Source organism: Cheilinus undulatus, linkage group 2, assembly GCF_018320785.1.
Source record: "Cheilinus undulatus linkage group 2, ASM1832078v1, whole genome shotgun sequence".
Lineage (NCBI taxonomy): Eukaryota > Metazoa > Chordata > Actinopteri > Labriformes > Labridae > Cheilinus > Cheilinus undulatus.
This window is the reverse complement of record NC_054866.1, coordinates 26,783,766-26,806,515: the sequence shown is the minus strand read 5'-3', so window position 1 is coordinate 26,806,515 and position 22,750 is coordinate 26,783,766. Positions and strand designations below refer to the sequence as shown.

The 22,750-nt window shown below is 39.4% G+C and overlaps 1 protein-coding gene across 1 annotated transcript in view; it reads left to right on the top strand.

Moving 5' to 3' along the window:
• The window catches only part of zgc:172282 (leucine-rich repeat and fibronectin type III domain-containing protein 1-like protein), a 116,324-nt gene extending 94,460 nt beyond the window's left edge, over window positions 1-21,864 (top strand). Inside the window, exons 7-8 of the mRNA XM_041810962.1 lie at window positions 5,976-6,634; window positions 21,570-21,864. Coding sequence (XP_041666896.1) covers window positions 5,976-6,634; window positions 21,570-21,577 — 667 coding nt within the window. The 3' untranslated portion in view covers window positions 21,578-21,864. The remainder of the gene's footprint in view (window positions 1-5,975; window positions 6,635-21,569) is intronic.
• Window positions 21,865-22,750: the final 886 nt, after the last annotated feature.

Here is a 22,750-nt window from a genome sequence, read left to right as displayed (position 1 = left end):
GATTTTGCTGATGTCCACACTGTAAGACAAAATGAGTTGAGCTTACATAAAAAAATATGGAAACTTGTTGCCCCAAAAATAACAAGTAAACTACACTTGACTTTTGTGAGTCAAAAAAGAACATATTTATTTTTAGTTTGCAGTACTTGTTCTACATGAACTACTCAAGTATTCACTACTAGTTGAAAATCATTTATTTTAAGTGCTCAAACCTGAGATTCAAATGTCAATTTCAGTTTGCAGGACTTAGGCTAAATCATCTACTTTGAATGTGCAATACTTAATATATTTAGTGCACTGTAAACACCAATAAGTCCATAGCACTCAAATATCATAGTCAACTGATTACCTTAGAACATCAGATAGTACTCTCTGTAAACATTTTTTTAAGTTATCATTTCACCTAAGGTGGACTAACTTCTTCCATTTGCAACAATGGCTGTTAGTGACCCACTGAACAGCTGATATTTCATTAATGTCAGTGTGCCATCCAACATTCATAGACATTACTAGCATAAACATCGCTCCCTATGTAATTGAGACAGCAACCTCACTCATGGTGCATTTTATTTATTTATTTTGTTTAAACTTTATTTAACCAGGAGAAAACCTCATTGAGATTAAAAATCTCTTTTTTTCAAGAGTGTCCTGGCCAAGACAGCAGCAGCAAACAGTGCATAAAGGTTTAGTGCCCAGAAGCATTGTGGGAAAACTGCAGATTTGTCATAACTTAAATAACTTGAGTAATAACAAAAAAAAAAAATAAATTGTTTGAGTACTGTTCACTTCAAACTAAAATGAGTTCTATCGGCTCATAGACATAAAGATGAAATCACTGTTTTGGATTTTTAAGTAAACACAACTCCATTTTACCCCCTTTTTACTTAATTTTTCAAACCAAGTAAACTAAAATAAATTGAGCCTTTAAGCTGTTATGGCCAAGAAGTACAAGTCACTTGTTTATAGTAAGTATTTAGAACAGGTTACAAAAAACTGAGTTAATTCAACTCAATGTCCTGAGTAAAATGGATGTTGCGTTTTGCAGTGCATTGGCTAACATTTTGGCTGGGCCCCCCTCTCCCCTTTATCCTCCCTTATGGGTGGCCTTGGACAGATGTACACATACACGGAATATCACAGCAGTGGCATGATATAAAAGTGGAGAGTTTCCTTTGCATGTTTGTGAGGCTGCAGAGGAATGCTTCCATGTGAAGTTGATCCATCATAAAACAGAATAAAACAAATCAGATAATCAGGACCTAGAGTCGCTGAAATGAAGCAAAGTGACCGAAAATCACAACAATGTGGAAAATGTCAATGTCTGCTATAGAATTTAGAGTATTTCCCACCTAGAATATCTAATCTGTTACAACTTGATTGGCAAACTATCCCTTTCCTGTGGATTCTGGCTGTATGATATCAGCTAAAGTTTAGTCATTGTGCAGAATTTATTTAAAGTGACTGTTTCAATGACAATGAACTTTCTAAATCATGCATTCAAATCCATGTGAATATTCTTTATTCACTTTTAATTACTGACAAAAACTATAAGCATATTGCTAAAAGTGAGTTGATGAATTAGTCACAAATGCTGAAAGCTGCTCCCTCTGTCTCCATGACAATTTAATTAGAGTCAGTCACGACTTTTACATAATGTGCTTTGACTAAGATCATCCAGCTCCTGGGGAATCTTTTACACACCTCTCTTGTGTCGTGAGAATCCAGCTTGTGTTTTCACAAACAGAGGAAAGAGAAAGTTTGAGCAAAAATATATATTTGTTAAATCTTGCTCAAGTGCAGATCGTGGTTTAGAAGCCCACGTTTTGTGGATTATGTTGAAGGACAGTCAGTCCTACTGATTTCCCCTGAAGTCTTCCTCTGCTCATAAACTATGATTTAGTTTGTCACTGCAAAGATGAGATGAGAGACAAACAAGCATGGTATCTTTTGGTTCAAACACTATTAGAAGACTTGCACAGTCTAGATTTTATTGAACTTTAATAAGGTAGTAGGCTGTGTTGCTTTCTGCCCCGTTTTTTTTTTTCTTCTTCTTTTCATTCAATGGCTTTTTTTTTTTTTTTTTTTTTTTAATTGCTTACAGGAACCGCAGTCCAGAACTGCTCTCAATTCATGCTGCCACTCTTTTGTAAGACATCAGGCCAGTTCAAGTTACCTGGTTCGATTCCTATTAAGAGCTCAGACCAAGGATCCTTTCACACCAGACTTCACAACCACACAAGGTCACACACATACACACAGAGAAAAACACACAAGGAGAGCTATCTGCCAAAATATACTTCCTGGTGGAGGTTCAATGCCATCGATGAGCTTGGCACTGAGACTAGACCCTGCTGCCCACTGGCTGAAACACACAAACTCATACACACCAACCTCCTGCCGGCTCTATTTCACTCTGAATGTGCTGCTTAGCTTGTCTGTCTCAGTGCAGAGTTGGAAATGCATTTATGGTGGAACGGATAGGAGGAGACTTTAAGTGCATTGGGATAAGAATGTGAACGAAGCAGAAGCAAAATATGATTTAGATAGAATTTAGCATTGACACATGGGTGTTTGACAATTCCAGCAGTTATGTTAAAGCCCTCTTGAGAAAGCTGAGATACAAGAAGAGAGAAAGTGAAAGCAAACTGAGGTAAGAGAAGAAAAAAGAACTACCTTGTTTACACGGGTGAGCCCCCATCTCTGGAATTTCCCACAGGAAAGCAAACTTGCTTGGAAAAAAAAAATAAGAGCTGCACTGTTTACCTTGGGAAAGACCAAAATAGAAGTCGACAACGGTGAGAATCAGAGCCGTGTTTAATCAGAGGAGGGTGATTTCTGCAGCTGTGGGGGACAGATCTGCGCGAGCGTTCGTCAGATCACAGGCTTATGAATTCCATCTCCGTGGGGAAATAAGAGCGATGAGGTGGCTGTCGCAGTCGTGCCACAGGCAGCACTGACTGCATGGAAATGTATGATGATAATGGCTGTGTCACCGCTGCAGCTTTCATAGAACAGCACACAGCAGAAAACAAGGGAGCGATACAGGCAGACGTAATCATAAGTCATTTTGGGGGAATGGATTTTTGTGTTATACGACTGTTGGGTTGCTTGTTTGGTGCACTGTGCTGGTGAAATGGACAGTGTGTGTGTTGGCAGGTGTTTTTTGGCTCTTTGATTTAGCTCTGTGCTTGGTGTTGATCAATTTGGCATCCATCAGAGCAGACCCTCAGGACAAATTCAGAGAGGGCAGGTTGTCATAAATTTTGACTTAATTTTAGAGGCCACATAGCAACCAAACTGTTTCTTTGTACTCCCACTCACATAATTAGGACATACTAAAATAGTTAGCAAGCCTCTATAGAAAATTGTATCTTGATTGACTTCTAGTGGTCTTATTTCCCACCCTGCTTGAATGATATATCCTTGAATTTGAAAGCTGCACATACAAGTAAAGGTGTTGCTGGTTGGGAAATGACTTTAGTTTGCAATACGAATGTTTTTGTTTTTGTTTTTTTTTTTAATAATCTAAGTAAAAGTCATGATTGCATCCTGAAATCCTAATTCATCTCTCATGTGTAAAGCATTCCCACAGGCATATTTACATATGTAGAGTCTGTAGGAAATCCACAAGATTTGGGTGTTGTAAGGATTCCAGTTTTCCCTCTGGATTAAGTTCGCAGCATTGAGTAATCCCTTTGGGTTAGCTTTGGGTGCATTCAAGGACACTGTCTGTATGAGGAGAAAAAGACATGGAAAGTATTGGCAACACTGAAATCTCAGAGAGTAGCTGTCATTTAATTGTGGTTAAGCTTATAAAAATTTCTGAATATGTTCACCCAGATTCATTTATCCATCAATGTCAGCCATGAATTTAATATCTAGACCCCAACACTGTCTCTGAAGTTGCTTACAGGACTTTAAACAGAAAAGAGGAGACACATTATTTGTCCTGAAATCCAATGGGAATTCTTAGGACATTTGTTGGCTAACCCAGGCTTTAAGGTATTTTGACCTATGGTGATGAAATCATAAAGAGACAATAGTTGGTGGGTTTTAAAACTGTCTTCCTGGGATTGCTTAAAAGCTACTTATAGGAGAATATGTAGTGAGTGTTATTAATAGAAAGAGCCATGGAACAAAAATATACTAAAAAAAAACATCATAAAAAAACTTTTGCCTTATTTTTATTTGCATATTTAGGTATCTGGAGTATCCACCTAGCTATAAAATGTGAAATAAGCTAAGCAAGTCCCCTGTTTTTGCTCCCCAAGGCATAACAATTGGTCCTCTGGCATCTCCACCCAGAGCCCTGAAGGAACCCAGTTGTACTGGTGTGGGCATTCCCCAATACAACGTTACATTGTTTCAGTTGCAATGTCATTTAGCAGATGCTTTTATCCAAAACGACATACATACAGGTAGGCAGGTATTCCAGGACCGTGCCCAAGGGCCCAGACTGAATATTGATCCTATACTGACTGGGATTCCAACCATCAATCTCCTGGACCAAAGTCAGTAGTGTATCCCACTGAGCCCATAAGGACACACCAGAACTGATCAAGGCTGTTTGTAGCTGGTTTGCAGGGTCCATATTATATATTTTTTTAACAAAGCACATAACAAATGTTTCATTTAGACCTTAGTGGACCAGTTCCAAAGGAAAAAAGGGGTATGGCAGGATATCTTTTAGTCAAAGACTTGTTGAAGACTCATTTCTGAAATTGTTGTTATGTTGATTTTGGCTGTTCAAATGAACTGCCCAAATGGTTAGAGGAAAATCTAGCTATGACCCCCTGTGAGTGAAGTGCAAAGAGACTATGGCCTTTCAAAAAGATATTTGAAAGGCACACTCCATACTGAGCTTAATGGGAAATCTCCCAGAATACCTTGCAAATCATCTACAATATTTGATAAGGAAACAATCTAACATAATGATTTAACATGTTTTATGCATTAAAGTCCTTTTGATTTGATTCTAGTACTTAAAAATATAGTCTTGGTAGAACTGTAAAAAATTGTCATCAGAGAAACCATGTTTCGGGAAGTTGAAGTGTGGTCTCATGTTGTTGGGGAAGATTTCAACACTACAGCTTGTAACTCTTTTCAAAAGGACAGGAAATAAAATAAGTTCAATTTTTGTCATATGCTTTTTTAAAATGTTATCCTTTGCTTTGGAATTCAGCTGTCCAGATATGTTTATTTTTTATCTACATTCATTAGCCATGTGCCTTACATCATTTCACTGACATAGATTAGTATATTTACACTCCTGTGGAGAGCTTTTAGGCATGTTTGGGGCCAAAAATTGAGGCTAAAGTAAGGCATAGATGTGACGAGTAAGCCGCCTGAGGGTACCATCAGTGAAGGAGGATTGGTGTAACGCCAGTCATACTCTGGATGTCCATGCATATTACCGTGGGCATGGGAAAATAATTGTTGAAATAAAACAAAGTCCACACCTTTAGGGTGGAGTAAAGAGTGGATGTTTTGAGTGAGCATGGCCTAGGGTACTATCCAGGTTGGTAGTAGGGTTGCCAGGAGCCCCTGGTCATGCTGTGGATGTCCCAAGGGCCTGGAAACTGCCAGCAGTGTCCAGTCATATTATCTGGGGTGAAAAAGCCCTAACAAAAGAGATGCCATCAAGCTATAATGCATGTTAACGCTTTGTGATTTTCTAATCATTTTTTAAAGAAGCCTCCTATATAAAGCTCTGTAACTGGTGACCAATTTTTTTTTTTCCAGTTTAACCCAGGTAGACTCCCATCCATTTCCAACACTAAGATGTCTGATTTGATGAAACTGCCTCAGGTCAGAAGAACAGTGTGGATTAGTAGAGGATTTGTTTAAAGTTTCTTTCTTTCTGAAATTCATACTGCGTCAGTTTCTAGATGTTCTCAGAAAGGGTTGGAAATTCAATTTGAGAAAAGTGAAACATTTCCTGAAACTAAATCTTGTGTTTCTCTTCGCCTTTACAGGATGATTCCATCCACCAGCAATGACTTCCTGGTTCGGGACCTCGCTGCTGGACGGAGCTATGATCTTTGTGTCCTGGCTGTGTTCGATGATGTCATCACATCATTGACTGCGACACGTCCTTTAGGCTGCCTGTCGTTCACCACAGACACTGAGTTCAGCCAGTGCCAAGCATTGCACAGCCACTTCCTGGGTGGCACTATGATCATCATCATTGGAGGGATTATTGTTGCCTCAGTGTTGGTGTTTATTATCATCTTAATGATACGATACAAGGTTTACAGCCACCAGGGGGCTGGCCATGGAAAAGCAGCCATCGCTGCCAGTGCGGCTAGACCGCAAAGCAATGGACAAGGGGGAGGAGGTGGAGGTGGACAGGTCCAAGTCCTTCCTCACTCTGCCTCGAAAATGCCTGACAGTCAGGAGGACCAAGCGCTATCGCCATCCAGGGCCATGTCGCCTAGCAACACACTGAGAGACACTGTGGCATTGGTTGAGGAGGATAGCAGTGGACGGAGCACAATGACAAGGACTGACTCCTTGGCCAATGAGGAGTTGCTCTCGCCCACCAAGGCCCGCTTCTCCTCCAGGGTCGCCATTGAGATGAAAAGCAGACCGCCATCTGTCGCCAAAGAGCCCACCTCCCCCAAGGAACTGGCAGGTAGTAGAAGAAGAGGAGAGACAGGGAGGAAAACATAAATGTAGAGATGCCAGGCAGCAGAGAAAGAGACAAGGTTTTATAGGGGTGGAGAGTGAGACAAAATGAAGTTGACAGAGGAAGACGTGAAGAAGAGAAAACAAAATAATACAGCTGACAACAAAAAGAGATTGTGAAACAGACGATGATCAATTGGGCTTGTGAAGCTGAACAAGACAAAAGTGGGGAGTGGAACTGTGGGAAAGTGAGTGAGTGTGAACAAGACGGAGTAAAAGAGATGCCAAGCACTGGGAAGATAGGCAGAGGCTTACATAGAGGGGGAGATACAGTACATGCCAGACTTCCTTTCAAGTGTGTATTTGTAGTTAGTATGTATAAACTTACATCCCCGAAGCTCCTTGTCTTTGCAGCTCGTGCCACAACAGAGGATGCCACATTTCCTTCCTTATTTAACAATGACATGAGACAAAATTGTCCAAAGAAATGCATGAATTGCAAATACAATAAATAGACAGATAAAAACATCAACAAACAAAAAACAAACATCATAACCATCATAATAATAATATTAATAATTTGAAGAAGAAAAAGAAAAGATAAAATAAAAAAGAAAAAAACCCAAAATCATACATAACTGTGCATTATATATACTTATGTATACTTATATTACTCATGCTGACACAGGATCTGTTATTTTTTAGAAGAAATAGTCAAACATGTACACTGTAAAATAGAAAATTGGGGAAAACTTGGGGAAAATTCTTCAAGTGGTGACAAGCAAGTTTGTTATACTCAAATTAACTAAATGCAACTCAAGTTACCCTCTTGCGACTTTTTAACTTGAATTAAACTAACTTAATTCAGTAGCTTGTTTCCACTTGAAGCATTTTTTACAAGATTTCCTCAATCCTCTTAGAGTGTATGAGAAATAACTCGTTTTTTTAGTCATAAATATACAGGCACCAGAACATATAATTTTTGAGATTATCAAATTTAAAACCACATATTGTGTGAAAGAAATTCATACCAGCTCGGGCTGTTTCCAGTACTGCAGTTAAGAGACTAATCAAATTATTCTTTTTTAAGTGGATTGAGTAGTCAGAAAGCACTTGTTTTAGCACAGAATCATCACATTATCATTATCATCTGCACTGTAAAGCCAAACAAGTTGAAACTAGTAAAAAATATTGTCGAAACTGATTTTGAAATTTGTATGTAGTGGAAATAGATTTTTTGAGTAATTAGTACTAGCACATTTATGTTAGGTTACCTTGACTTTTTAGTTTAACTGCTCTGTGGAAACTTTCCTACGCTAAAAAATAATTTTAAAATCCAACTCAAAACAACATGGAAGTCTTTTTTGTAAGGCTACATGTTCTTCAACCCCTAAATTTTCCCTTATTTCTATCACCGACTTTAATCCTAAACATTTTTGCCACACAAGGTACGCCACCCTAAGGGACTTAAAGTAAAAAAAAGTGAATAGTGCACACTGAACCAGGAAGTCCCCTTGCAGTATGTTCATTTAAAGGGATACTTCAACATTTTGGCAAATTCGTCCATTGCCATAATTCCTATAGTCTTAGTAATAGGTTTGTTACCTTCAGTTGTCGGTGCAAGCTATTTTTAGATCGCCATTGGACCTGCTGTGCCAACTCAATGTAAGCAGACAGTGTTCCGGCTTTCCCTCATCAAACTCATCAAATACACAATCCAACAACTCTAAAACACTCTCATGGACAAGTTGTGACCTGTACATTCACCACGCTATGAAATAATCATGGAACATTACGAGACGGAGATGTTTTAAAGCTAAGTGCAAAGCCGGTACTACACTCCGGGCATGGCTGCTGCACTGTGTCACTCCGCCCAGTGGTTTACTCAAGAAATGGTTCTGAGTATTTGCTTCATGCGTTGTAACGTTACGTTATTACGTTATTACGTTACGTAACGTTATTATTACGTCATACGTTATTATTCATAGTGTGGTGAATGTAGAGGTCACAACTTGTCCACGAGAGTGTTTTGGAGTTGTTGGATTGTGTATTTGATGAGTTTGATGAGGGAAAGCCGGAATACCGTCTGCTTACATTGAGTTGGCACAGCAGGTCCGAACTCGGCAGCAGCCGATCTAAAAATAGCTTGCACTGACAACTAAAGGTAACGGACCTATTACTAAGACTATAGGAATTAATGCAATGGGCGAATTTGCCAAAATGTTGAAGTATCCCTTTAATATCAATTGTGTATTCTGGTTGCTCCCCACACATGGGGTTTCTTTGACTGAGTCAGTAACTTCACTCATGGTGCAAAAGTATCTAATGCCCAAGGGCATTCTGGGAATACTCTGTAGATTGAGGCATGATGGTGAATTTATTTGAGTACAATGACAAAAAACACTTAGAATGATTGAGTAGTGTTTACTTAAAACTAAAAATGTATACAACTCAGAGAAATAGAGTTGAAATACCTATGCTGGGTGTTTAAGTGAACAAAACTCGTTTTTTAACAACCTTCAACTGTTTGGTCCTACAGTGTGGAACTAGAGGAGACATTTCTGTCAACTGGAGCTTTTTTTTAACCAATATCATCAGTTTGTTTTTTCAGAAATGTATGACCATATAATGTTATGGCTTTATAAACTTGAAATTTTCAGGGTTATTGAGTCAAAATGTATGCCTTTTTAAAGTTGAAAAGCTTGAGGGTTTTTATGTAAATTTATGACTTTTAAAGTTAAAAATTCAGAGTTTGGCTCTAATAAGCCTTTGTAGTGTAGCAACCTTGCTTCAAAAATATATTTCTTGCTATGTTCAATGCATAGTCAGTTAGTTGTGCAACAAAAGAGAGAGACACTTTAAAATGCAGGGGGAATCACTCATTGTATCATGGGTAACATAACTCAGCTTGTGTTCTCCATTAGGGTGCTACAAACCATTAGGCTTTAAGAAGAGGAGGCCTGTTAGCCATAAGAAATTACTCAACTAAAGTGCTGAAGGGTGAAGTTAGAAAGTTACTTAAGTCCTACAAAAGACTAATGTTGCAGAATGTTTCTGTAAGCGATTTAGTATCTTAATTTAAAATATCTTAAGAAGTTTAAAATATGCATTGTTCATACTTCAAAAACTGAATGTCTTTTTTTTGTCAAATAGTAATATCCATATTTTGCAGAACAAACATTGATCACACCGTGAAGGCCACTGCCATTGTAAGTTAAAAATGTTCCTTCAGAAAATATATGAATACTTATACAGCTGTATTTGCAGTTCAGAGTCTGCCCCCTAGGGCGCTTTCAATATAAATCCAAGCAACTTGCCTTCAATATGGTTGGGTGTAATTGAACCCCTCCAGGGGTAGCAGAGCACAAACCAGCAGACACATAATTTAGAGGGAGCATAATATGCATAATGCACAAGACAAGTGATGCAGTCAAAACTATTATTAATGTATATACTGCGGTATAATACAGTATATGGAGAGTGGGCTTGGTAATGGAGCAAGAAATCAGCCTTAACAGTAAAAGCAGTGTGTGGGCAGTAAGAGGAAAGACAGTAATTGCAGGAAGAGCTGTGATTTAAATATCCATACATTTTCAGAGACCTCAATCATGATTAGGGATGCTAAAATGCACCAAGAAGAAGCAGGAGAATACAAATTGACATCATAAAGTGACTTAAAACGGGTTTATAGTTGGTAATAAAAAAAGAAATTCAAACCAATAAAAGCCCCATGACTTTGGCCAGTGTATCTGTGATTGTTGATGGAAATTCTTCTTTTCTGACACCTGGAAATAAGGGCTTCTATGGAGTAATGAAAAACTAATTTCAGAAAATGTTCCAGTGCGTGTAAAAACAGGCCAAAGTTGAGAACACTCACAAACCAATTTGCTGCACTGTAAATGGTTAATTTCCAGCTTCAGAGCGATTAGCTCAACTCGAGCTTTGGGTCTCTATTCAGCGCATGTTGATCTTCTGCCTCTCGTGTCTGCTTGCGTGTTAGCATCTTGTGCCAGCTGATATTATTAGAAAGGAAGTATTTTGAGCTTACTGACAGAAAATTACTTTTAAACACCCTGTGGACTTCTGGTAAGAAACAGAATGAAGGACTGAGGAAGATTCTCATGACTAAAAACATAATTATTCAAGATTTTTATTGTGCCTTCCCGGTGTTATTCATGAAGTGCAAAAAATGTGACTGTGAGAACACAATATTATTATTATGATGTACTAACTCCTTGACATGCTACAAAAACTCATGGGAAATTGCTTTCATGAAATTCATTTTTTCCTGCTAGAGAAAGCGTTCTTATGTCATCAGACCATGTTTCTTTTCTTGATGCAAACTGTTGAAGTGACTTGCACATACTCACAAAGATCACTTGAAATGCCCTATAGTGCTTTAGCAATAATAGGGATCCACAAGGGCATATGAATGTTCTTTTTGGGGAGATTTTCACCGCTCTAAGCCCACTTCAGTGCACTTTCCCCCTTAACACTAATCCACTCAGGAAATTGGGGTTTCATTAAATTGAATAAATGGAGACATACTTTCACATGAGTGGCTTAAACAGCTGAGCTGAAATACTTTATCAGCAGCTGATATGTCATTCAATTGGCCTCTCTGAATGGGTTGAAATGAGGTGTCATTGAGCCTCATGTTGATGGAAAGGAGCAGAAGAGGGATCTGTGCGGGCTGAGCAGCTTAGCCGGTGAGTTCAGGGAAAGTTTTCACCTCCATGAACTCTGCAGGATTGGCAGTCTGTCTGATATTTATAGTACAATAAAGTTGCTGGACATAGCTCACATCACAGCCAATGGTTATTGAGTGAGTTGCGCTGATTTTTGGATAGTTTTGAGCCGCAAGATAACAGGTAACCTTGGATATTAACTGGCTTTAACACACTCCAAAAAGCTGTTTGGGCAAATGTAGTTCAGCAAATGTTCTGAGAGGCTCCGGGTCAAATTGGAGTCAAATTACTAAAGCCAAGGAGTCCTCATTTAAATGGGAAAAAAAATTGACTTTTGCAAGAAATTCCTTGAATTAACTTTGTTGTTTGTTTGCACTGAGGTGTCACCATATGCACAAGCTGTAAAACTAGCCCCCTTTAGGCCTAATTAACAGTAATAACCTCATGCTAACCTCAACAAAAGATGCGTCAGTCAAAAGAATTTCCAGAAATCATCCCAGATTTGCACAAGACGGACACACATGACAATTATTGTGGGTTTTGTTCCTACCCAGAAGGATAAAGGTTTCCGCTGGCCTATTTGTTGCCTCACTTTGGTTATGTGATCGTTGGAACTTTGAGGGCAACCTACAATGGGGGATAGCACTCGTGTATGTACAAAGGCTGTTGGGGTTTTCTCAGGGTGTTGCTGTGTCTGTGATGTGTTTCACTGGTTGCTGCATTGCAGAGAAAAGCAACATTGATCTGATCAGAGAGAGAGAGAGAGAGAGAGAGAGAGAGACGCAGTGAGTCAGAGTGCCTGAGGAACAGAACGTCTGACAGATACACACAGGGACCCTATTAAAGGCCCACAATTGTCAAATGTGTGACCTGACATGAGAAAATAGACACACTGTGGGTGATAGTTTTCCTTTGGGTTGTTTGCTTTTCATGGACATTTTGCTCACATCAATGCATAAATATCTGATGCATAATTCTTAATATGACAAATACAAAGTTGTTGTGGTTTTTTTTTTTGTACAGGATGTGAGTCACTTGAAATCCAATAACTAAAGTGAACTGACTTTCCAAGAAATGGAAATGCAGAGTGGCTGGTAACTTTGCAAAACCACTAGCCACTGTGGCTGGTGAGAAAAAAATGTTCATGTCAAGCTCTGGTTCCAGTGATACATTAAACTGATGCTAATGCTAAAGGCAGCATTTCACTGGTTGCTAAATTATTTGTCACCAACATTTCTCCAGTCTGTTATGGTTGTCCCTCTGTGACACATAATAAAAGCTAAAACGTCAGAATTAAACAAACTTTTACTGTTTACATCTCACAGCACCAACTTTATCAGTTTTTTATTTGCTTTACCATTTGATTAGTTTACATTTGTGGCAGCTGTGTGTGCAGAGCTCTTTGTGCTCTTACTGGCCAACGTCTCTGATGTCAAGGAATGAATCATAAAGGATTAACCAAGCTAACCTTTTTGTCAGGAGGTCGTGAGGTGTCAGTGTCGCTGATTGTTTTTCACTCATGCACTACGCGAAATGAAACAGCAGGTTTTTTTAGGCCAATGGGTCTCGAATCCCTACGATTGCCAGATCAGGCAATAATCATGCTGAAAACATGTAGTCTGACCTCAGCTTTTTGTAGATTTCTTTTTCTTGTGTTATTTTGACCCTATTTATCACATAACAGCCAAGAAAAGTTTTCTACAGCTGTACACTATAGAAAAGTTGATGGTCTCACTTATATTTGAGCTTATGTTATTTATTTATTTATTGTAATGAAGAAAAGTTGTTGTTCAGCTGGATGCATTAATTAGGAGACAAGCCACGGTTATATTTCTACAAAATCCCATCAGAGAAAGAAAACCCAGAGAGGAAGTTCAGTTGATTAATGCCAGAAGACACTCTGCTGTTCCTTCAGGGACCAACACAGTTGTGCTTCAAAGGACGTCTTTGAATCCTGCTATCGAGTATTGAGTTAACCTGCGCAGGATGTAACATTACAGCACCATACACTCACTGAAAGTAACATCTGACTCTGATTCTTATGATTCTCATAATGTGATTTAGTAACATGAGCAAGCTAATGTTAGCTGATTAGCACTCAACTGTCTTGATCATGACGAGTAAAAAATGGCTGCATTATTGACCCAAATAGAACATATAAATACATAAAACTGTCCAGAAATTTGGAGACTGTTTGCTGTGGTGTAGAGGGAAAAATTCTCCATTATGGCAGATATACCCATGGCTGCCCATAATGGGGTATAAAAGGGAGAGCCTATAGGGCCAAACCAAATGAGGGGCCTAGCCTAGCTCAAAGGCCTAGCCTTTTTCAAAATGTTAACAACCCTTTCTTAACAGAATCGCCTTATTTGGTCATGTTTACAATGTGGATAGGTGCACTCACAAAACCGCTTGGAAGTAATGTCAGACTTCATAGCTAAGCCATTATTTACACAAACATGAGGACTACTTTAAAGGAAAAATAATTGAGTAATTACAATCATGGGCTAAAAGTGGTCTAAATGAGTTAGAAGTGGAAAAATGGTAGGAAATTGGTGAAAAGGGGTTAAAGAGTGGCAAAAATGGGTTAAAAGAAAATACACAAATGAGTTAAAAGTGGAAAAATAGGTGGAAATATTGTGAAAAGGGATTGTAGTAGGGAAACATGCCAACAATGGGTTTGAAGTGTCAAAAAGTTGCAAAATGGTCAGAAAAAGTGTTGTAAAGGGGTGCATGAGGGGCAAAAATGGGCAAAAAATGGCAAATATGGGTGAAAAAAAAATGTGAAAGGGGTTTAAAGTAGCCAAAATACTGCAGAAATTGCCAGATAAAGTAGTGGAAAGGGGTGAAAGAGTGGTAAAAATCGGTTGAATAAAATTGGAAAAGGGGTTAAAAAGCAGCTTAAAGAATCAAAAATGGGTTAAATATGTTGCAAAAATGACTTGATAAAGAAGTGGAAAGGAGGAAAGAGGGGAAAATGTTGTAAAAAGTATCAAAAATGAGTAAAAGTGGAAAAAAGTAGCAAAATGTGCCATAAAAAATTAAAATGGGTTAATGCTGACAAAGATGTTGCAACATGACTGGAAAAGGAAGTAAAAAGGTGGCAAAAAGTGGCAAAAATGTGAAGAAAAATATGTGCAAAAAGAGGTTAAAATAGCTTTAAGTATCAAAAATGAGTTAAAATGGGAGAAACGATGCAAAAACTGACAGGTGCAGTAGTGGAAAGGGGATGACAGAGTGGCAAAAATGGGCAAAATGTTGCCAAAAATTGGTTAGAATTGAAAAAGTGGCAGAAATTAAGGCCCACACCCAGGTCAGTTTACTTAAAGCTATGAATTTTAACCCCATAAAAGAAGGGAAACCTCCACACTAAAACTGCAAAAGGTTGTCAAGTATATTGTGCGTGCTGTAGAAAATTGAGTCCAAATCTCCAAGTTTAGGTCTTGCCCTAATTCAAACATGACCCTATCCTACACTTTCATTCTTAAAACAGAACTAGGAGTTTCATTCATCAGAGATTTACACCACAGTGTTTCTGGGGCATTCTCTAGCTCATTTTTAAGTGGGATCATTTCTCTATTCAAGAACTGAAGTTTGAAGAAAGTCTCCCCTTTTACAGTTTTACTCTGACACAATTCTCTATTCATCTAGATCCGCTGTAAAAGGGTAGTCTCCACTAAAGCACTAAAAGTAAATATGTGAATCTGGTAATTAATCAAGATAGAGGACCAATAACACAGACATGGTAAACAAATGTATTTTTGCACGTGTAGAGTCTCCTTGAAATCTTACTCGTGTCAGTTTGCTTTGTGTGGATTCAGCACTGGAAGTAGCTCTTTAAACTGAATACTAAGTGGGAAATTTTCCATCAGGATTAGCAGTAATTATATGCTTGACATAAACATATTATGATTATGTCAAGCAAAGTGCTATTAGTTCAAGAATAGCTGAGCAGACTGTGAGTGAGGGAGCAACTGTGTTAGTCATGTTTTAGAGGTGTTAAGGGGGCAACAATCTCAGCACAGTCACATTGTGGGGTCCCCTGCAGGTAAAGTATTAATTTTAATGGGGGGAGAAAAACATCTAGGTTCATTTTAGAGCAAGGCTCCAGGTAATGAATTTTACATAGATTAAAAACACCTTAACAAGGCAAAAACAAGTGTTTGCTTACCTTGCATGCAGTTGTTTATTGTTATGTATGAGGTTTAGGTGCCTTTTACCACAAGGTGAGGCCGCATGGAAAGACATTTGATGCAAACATGAGGGCCTGTGTGACTCAGTATGAAGAACATGTTCTCCCAATGGCCCCTCCATGACCCTGTAGCCTGTCTGTCCTCACTGGATTTTAATCTATCATCACTCCTTTCAGTGTCATCCCATATGCCCGGCCTCATTCTTCACCCACGTCTGTCTCCCTAAATTCATCTCTTGGAATCAACCCTCCCTCTCTTCCTCCTCTTGCTATATTTTTCAGGCTCTCTCCATCACTTTCTCTCCTCTTTCTTCCTCACCAGCTTCATGACTGCTATGACATCTTTGCTTCCTTGTTCTCTCTCCCTGTCTTTAGCCCAATTTTCAGTGCCGGTTTGCTGCATCTGTGTCAGTGTATTTTCTCTGTTTCTTATTGTTTCTTCTCTCCATGTCTCTCCTGCTCTCGCTCCCTTTCTGTCTCTTGGATGCCTCCAGCAGCAGACGACAGGCGCCCTCATAGTGTCGAATGGAGAGACTTTAAGATCTGATCTTGGCCTCGCAAAGAGAGCGCGCCAACACTACACACAAAGAGTAATGACTGGCACTAAGGACTTGAGAATACTCTTGATTTTTATTTCATTCCTCTATGCCTACAGTTTCTCCCTCTCGCTAACCTGTGTGGCTGCTCCTTACCAGTCCGTCCTCTCTGTTGCCTTAATCCCCAGCTCCATGCTTCCATCTGACCATCCCTGTCCAACACATTTTTAACCTTTCTGTCTTATTGTTGTTGTCTTGCCAACCTTTGTTGACTTTTTCCTTCGTTCCCTACCCTTTAAATTCACTTGAAACTCTCTTTACGTTTGTTGTCCTCAGCTTTGTGTTCACACTAAAAGGACAACACTTATTTCAGCTTGTTTATGTTAAAAACAAAGACTCAAACATATTTCATGCTACAAACTGTAGAAAAAAGTTTGACATAGCCTGAGTGGTGTCAGCCTTAAAGATCAGATGGATTGTCCAGAGATCATGTCTGTCATCAGGCAGATCCCTGTACCAAACATTTGGGTCCGTCTGAGAGTTGACAGACCAGCATCCTTTTGTGGTAGTTTTTTTTTTTTGTTTTGTTTTGTTTTGTTTTGTTTTGTTTTTGTCAGAACTGGGCATTTCTTTGCATATATATATAAAGAGTAATGACAATGGGCCACCTTTTGAGCTTACGTTATGTATAACCCCAGTCCCAAAAACATTGGGGCACTTTGTAAAACGTAAAAAAAATAAGATGAAATAAAAATGATTATCTGCAAATCTCATGAACCCACATTTTATTCACAATAGAACATAAACAACATATCAGATGTTGAAATTGAGACATTTTACCATTTCATAAAAGACATGAGCCATTCTGAATTTGATGGCAGCAACCAATCTCAAAAAATAGAGACAAGGAGACAAAAGTCTGGAAAGGAAGTGGTACTAATGAAAAACAGCTAGAGCTGCATTTTGCAGCCAATAAGGGTAAATGGCAACAGGCCAGTGGCATGACTGGGTATAAAAGGAGCATTTAAGTGAGGTAGACTCTCTCAGACTTAAAGATGGGCAGAGATTTACCAGTGTGTGTAAAACAGCATCTTCAATATTAATGTTCCTGAATGTATAATAGAGAAGACTTTGAATATCCTACTATCTAAAGTACATAACATCTTTAAAAGATTCAGAGAATCTGGAGAAATCTCTGCGTGCAAGGCACAAGGTTGAAGGTCAATATTGGATGCTTGTGATCTTTGAGCCCTCAGGCACCACTGCATTAAAAGTAAGCATATTCTGAACTGGAAATCCTTGCATGGGCTAAGGAACATTTCCAGAAATCATTGTCCATCAGCACAGTTCGCCATGCCATGTAAATGCAGATTAAAGCCGTATTATGGAAAGAAGTAGTCATATGTGCCCATAATCCAGAAATGCTGCAGTCTTCTCTGGACCAAAACTCATGTAAAATGGACTGGGGAAAAATGGAAAACTGTTCTGTGGTCAGATTAATCAAAATTAGAAATTGTCTAAGAAACCGAGGTTGCATTAAACAGGAGAGGGACCATCCAGCTCGTCATCGGTGCACAGATCAAAAGCCTGCATCTCTGATGGTATGGGGTTGCATTAGTCCCTATGCTGTGGGCAGCTTACACATATGAAAGGAACTATTAGTTCTGAAATGGAGCTAGAGCAACATGTGCTCTCATCCAGACAATGTCTCTTTCAGGGAAGGCCTTGCATATTTCAGCAAGATGATGTTTATCCATATACTACATCCATCACAACAACATGCGTTTGTAGTAGAAGAGTCCAGATGCTAAACAGGCATATCTGCAGTCCAGATCTTCCACCAATAGAAAACATTTGGCACATCATAAAATAAAACATCTTTCAAAGAAAACCTGGGACAATTCGACAGCTAGAATCCTACATCAGACAAGAATGGGACAACATTTCTTCTCCCAAATCCCCAGCAACTGGTCTCCTCACCTCCCAGATGTTTAAATACTCTTCTTAAAAGAAGAGGGGATGATACACAATGGGAAACATGGCCCTGTCTCTACTTTTTTGAGCTGTGTTGCGGCCATCAAATTCAAAAGGATTGATTTTATATGAAATTGTAAATGTCTCAGTTTCAGCAAGTGACATGTTGTTTATGTTATATGGTGGATTAAATATGGGGTTATGGCCAAAGAAATATCCAACATTCTCTTATACTTCAACAAAATAAGACCTGAACCAGCTTGGGCCTCATGTGTGTAAAGGGATCAGTCAGAAAAACAACTGCACTCAGCTGGAACTCAAAGGGAATGGAGGGGGAAGAAGGGAGGTGGAGCACCAAGGGACAAAGAGTGTACAGCAAAATGAAATATCAGTTTGGTTCTGCTGGATCCTGCTAAAATGTGTAATCTACTCAACAAATACCCTTAAAGTTGCTTGTTAGATCTCTAACACTGGGATCTGGAGGTGATCATACACAACTGACAGTAAATTAACAAATTATGAGACTAATTATTGCAACAGTGCCTCCAGCTCTGTGTTGCTGGAGTTTTCCTCCAGGTCTGTTTTTCAAGCTCCAGTCCCTGATAACCCCCACTCCAGCCCTTTCACTTTTAGGGTCATGCCTCCAAAGAGCAGCGGTCCAATGAACTAGTGCCTCTAGCCATGTAGTAATGATAGAAGATCAGCCTAATTAGAGACACATGATGACAATAATTTAAAGTTGGGGTATTATGCTTTTTTTTCAAGGATTTACACATCTCTGTGATACCCACGTAGTAGCATCACATGGTTTACAGCTCAAAAAACTCCTCATGTTTCTCACACTGGCGTCCTGAAAAACCCTAATTTTAACCTCCATTTGAAACGCTTCGTTTTCGCTGCTGTCTCTTTAACATCCCCCCCCCCCCGCGCTTTCCTCTGATTGGCCGATTTTCCAGAGGCTGGCCAGCAGTAGGACTCAATGTTTTGTGCCCGCCCCCTCCAATGTGGCTATGTTGCTATGTTTGAATGAACCGGTCCGACTGAGTAAAATATGGCAAATTTTGACATACGTCCGTACATGTTAGACCCGGAGTCTGATCCTGATAGTTTGGAGAGAGAGGTGGAAGAAAACCAGCAGCAGCGAAGGATAGATTAGGATGTATCTGTTTGGTAAGTGTTTAATTACTGTGTTACTAAATGGCTAAATGGCTAAAACGCCTTGTGGGGGCAGTCTGTTCCGCTTTGCCGGCAGTACGGACGAACCAGTCAGGAGATCCTATTGCAATGACCTCATCAGTTCGCTTCATCGAAATCTCGTCTCGAGAAGATCTCAGAGAAATTCCCAATGAACCGTTTTCATCAGTTTACACTCTAATTCCAAGATTACTGCCGCATACGTTTATCTTGCGGTTTGAAAATTTGCATACGTGAAGTATGGCCACCCAACATTGTGATTTTATATTTATGTTTTAAAAATTGGGAAAGTATAATACCCTTTCTTTAATGTTGGTTATAGCTTTTACATGCACTCCTTAAGTTACTGATGCAGAGGCAGAAATATGTGCAGGCATACATTTTTACAACCTTTGATTTTGATTTCACTTTTACTTTTGGTTCATTGTTGTTATTGGTATAATCACTATTACTTTTCCTGTTTTTTTTAAATGCTTTCTTATTTCTGTTCACATGTTGATTTATTTTAATTAGATGACTCTTTCCAGTATTTTGTGTCATTGTACTCCACATTAAGTCTTTTCCTTTTCATTTGTCTTCTTTTCTTCATTGTTGTCTCAGTCTCTGTTTGGTCCTTCCTGCCCTCTTCTCATCCTTCTCCACTAATGCCCTGTATATATTTATTGTTTTCCTTTAATCCGTATTCCCCTTCTTTTCCTCTTCCTGTTTGTTTCCAATTTATAACACCTTTGTCTGTAGAGTTATTTCTCATTTCTTATGTCCTTCCTATCCATCTCCTCACCGCTCACACTGTGCTATCATCCTCACGCACTGCCTTCTCCTCTCTCCTCTCTGCGTCACCCCATCTCCTTCATCCATCTGCACCATGCATTGAGTGATGGGGGATGAAGAGGGGGGCAGGAAAGGAGGATGATGGAAGAGAAGACAGTGGGGATGTGCAGAGGTGGTGACGAATGAATACAGACTGAGACATTAAGAAGACTCTGCTTCATTCTTAAACTGACACAATAAGCACTGGCTATACATAAATGCGGTTAAGAAATATTTCTCCTGACAAGTACAGTTTAGAAATGCTCTCTTGACAAATACAAGCATTACAAATAACAGCAGCAGTATGCTACCACAGAAAGCACAGCTTCATCACTCCAAGCTATTGCACTTCTCTCCCTTCCCTTGTCAGCATGCTTCACTTATGCAGGCATTTGTTGTGTCTCCAGACTACACAGCAGTGACACTCAGTCGCTGTCATGTGAGAAAAAAAAACAACTGGTACCAAGACTAAAAAGTTCAGACCTTTTCTCCCTGTCAGTTTCAAAACACCTGCAAAATTATGCATGTAGTGAGGGGCGTATCCAGGATTTTTTGAGGGGGTTTAACAAACTGACCTAAAGTGAAGTTGCTGATTCAGCAATAAAAACAACATCCACTTTAAGGGTCACATGAGCAGAAAACTTTCAGAAAAACTTAATTTCTCTGTTCTTCCATTGTTGTCAGGGTATATTAAAGTGTCATTCTGAAGACATGGGGGGGACCTAAATTATATGGCTTTGGACGCCCCATTCCTAAACTCCTTTTGCCCTCCAGGCCTTTTGCCAGTCATGTGACTGAAAGCTGTGAATAGGTTGGTTTACACTTCTGCATCCTCTCTGACTGGAAAGAAAGCCAGTGACTGTTTTTGGAGTGGTTTATGAGGGTGCAGGAGAAGCTGTGCCAGCCGTGGTAAACCCCCCAAAAAACTGGACACAACGCCTCACGTCTCACAAACCTTTTTCAACCCTTACAAATTAAGCTAAAACACACTGAGTTGGCATCTGTGTCCTTTTTATTTGTCTGGCTCCCGGATAAATCTTCTGTTACTGCAAGTCAAGACCTGTAGACCTTTACTCCTTTTAGTTTTTGTATTGCTGGATTTGTTGTCAGTTTTCAGTGAAGGTTGTTCAACTTTGGAGAATTAAAGTTCTAGTGCCCCATGAAAGGCCTCTTGGCAATTTTACAAAGCAGGCTAGTGGGCGGACTCGGTTCAGTTAAATGCAAAGTTGGAAACCAAACTGCAGGATTTAAAGCCACTTTAAATTTATATTTCATACAAGTTCAAGCTAGAAAGATCCTTAATGTCCTGTATGACATTATGTCAGGATTTTCAGGTGCTACATTGTGTCTTACAGACCCCTGTTGTACTTTGTTCTTGGTTTTCCTTAAGACCTATTGTTTTATTCCAGATCCCTGATTTGTTGTCCTCTGAACCCTTTTGATCCAGATGTTGCCCTTCCTAAGCTTTCTTTTTTCTTTTATTTTTTCTAATATGAATGGATTTAATGTTCTACTTCTCAATCTTATGTTGTCTCTCTTGTTTTCTAGAACCCTGATGTTGTTGTTCTGAGTGGCAGATGTGAAGAGTGAACATCACCACCAGGGAGATGCTGGTGCAAACTCTGAAGAAAAAGGCCCTATAGCTCCCCTCCTGTATTTCCTGTTTACTGTACCCATTTCGTTGTTTCCATGAACTCCACGGGGTTAGAGACCTGTACTGTCTGGTTTACTTTTGACTGCTCATCTTTGGTCTCCTATGTGGACTGGGGCCGTGTCTGTTTGGCTGCTGACTGGCCAGATGCTGCAGGATCTTACAAACGTTGTGATCAACTTCCATAGGAATGGTGCCCACCTAAATGCATTTTTTTTTTTTCTTGGCTTTTGAACATCTGTGTCAGTGTAGGAGCTGGTACAGTGGCCAAATGTCCTTAAAAATCAACATAAAGAAGCATATGGAAATGTCAGCATAACTATGGGAAGGAAATATGGATGACCTGCACACCATCTGGACACCACAAGGATTCTATTAAACAAAACAAGCAAAAAAAAAAAAAAAAAAAGCCAGAATCGGTTTGCTGAATAGATTATCACACCTAACTTGGATTTACAATATGTTAAGCGAATAATATCTCTAAAGAAGCTTCTGGATGGGCCCAGGTTTGGATATGACAAATGCTACAGTAAACCTAGAATGGCTTTTATCTGCATCTGAACATATGAACAGTTGAAATGATCAACTTTATTCACCCGTGTGGAATAATGCCATTTACCAAACCCAACTGAGCCAAGCTGAATCTTAACCCAGACTGGACCCTGTCAGCAATGAAAACACCAATAAGGGAACTTAACTGGTTTGACTTTGCAGACCTGACCTCCACTTGAGCCTGAACCTGAGTTAAACACTGGTAAAGGATAAAAACTGTGCAGTTACCAGAAATACTTTGACTAAACTAGACAGGCTCCTTATCTGCTGGTCAAGTCTGTGTACTCTGATATCCACTGCTTTCCACTGGATTGGACCTTGAGGACCTTAAGGACCTTTACCCCAGTCCACTTATCAGGTGAGTAATCTGCTGATTAGCCTCTGAACCCTAACCAAACAAGGCGCCAAATGAGAAGTTCTCTCACCCAAAGAATGAGTCTCATTAATTGGTGTGACATATGGTGACCCACTGGCATTCACCTTGGCTGTCCACCAATTTTGGGTCTTGCCCTGTAGTTTCAGACAG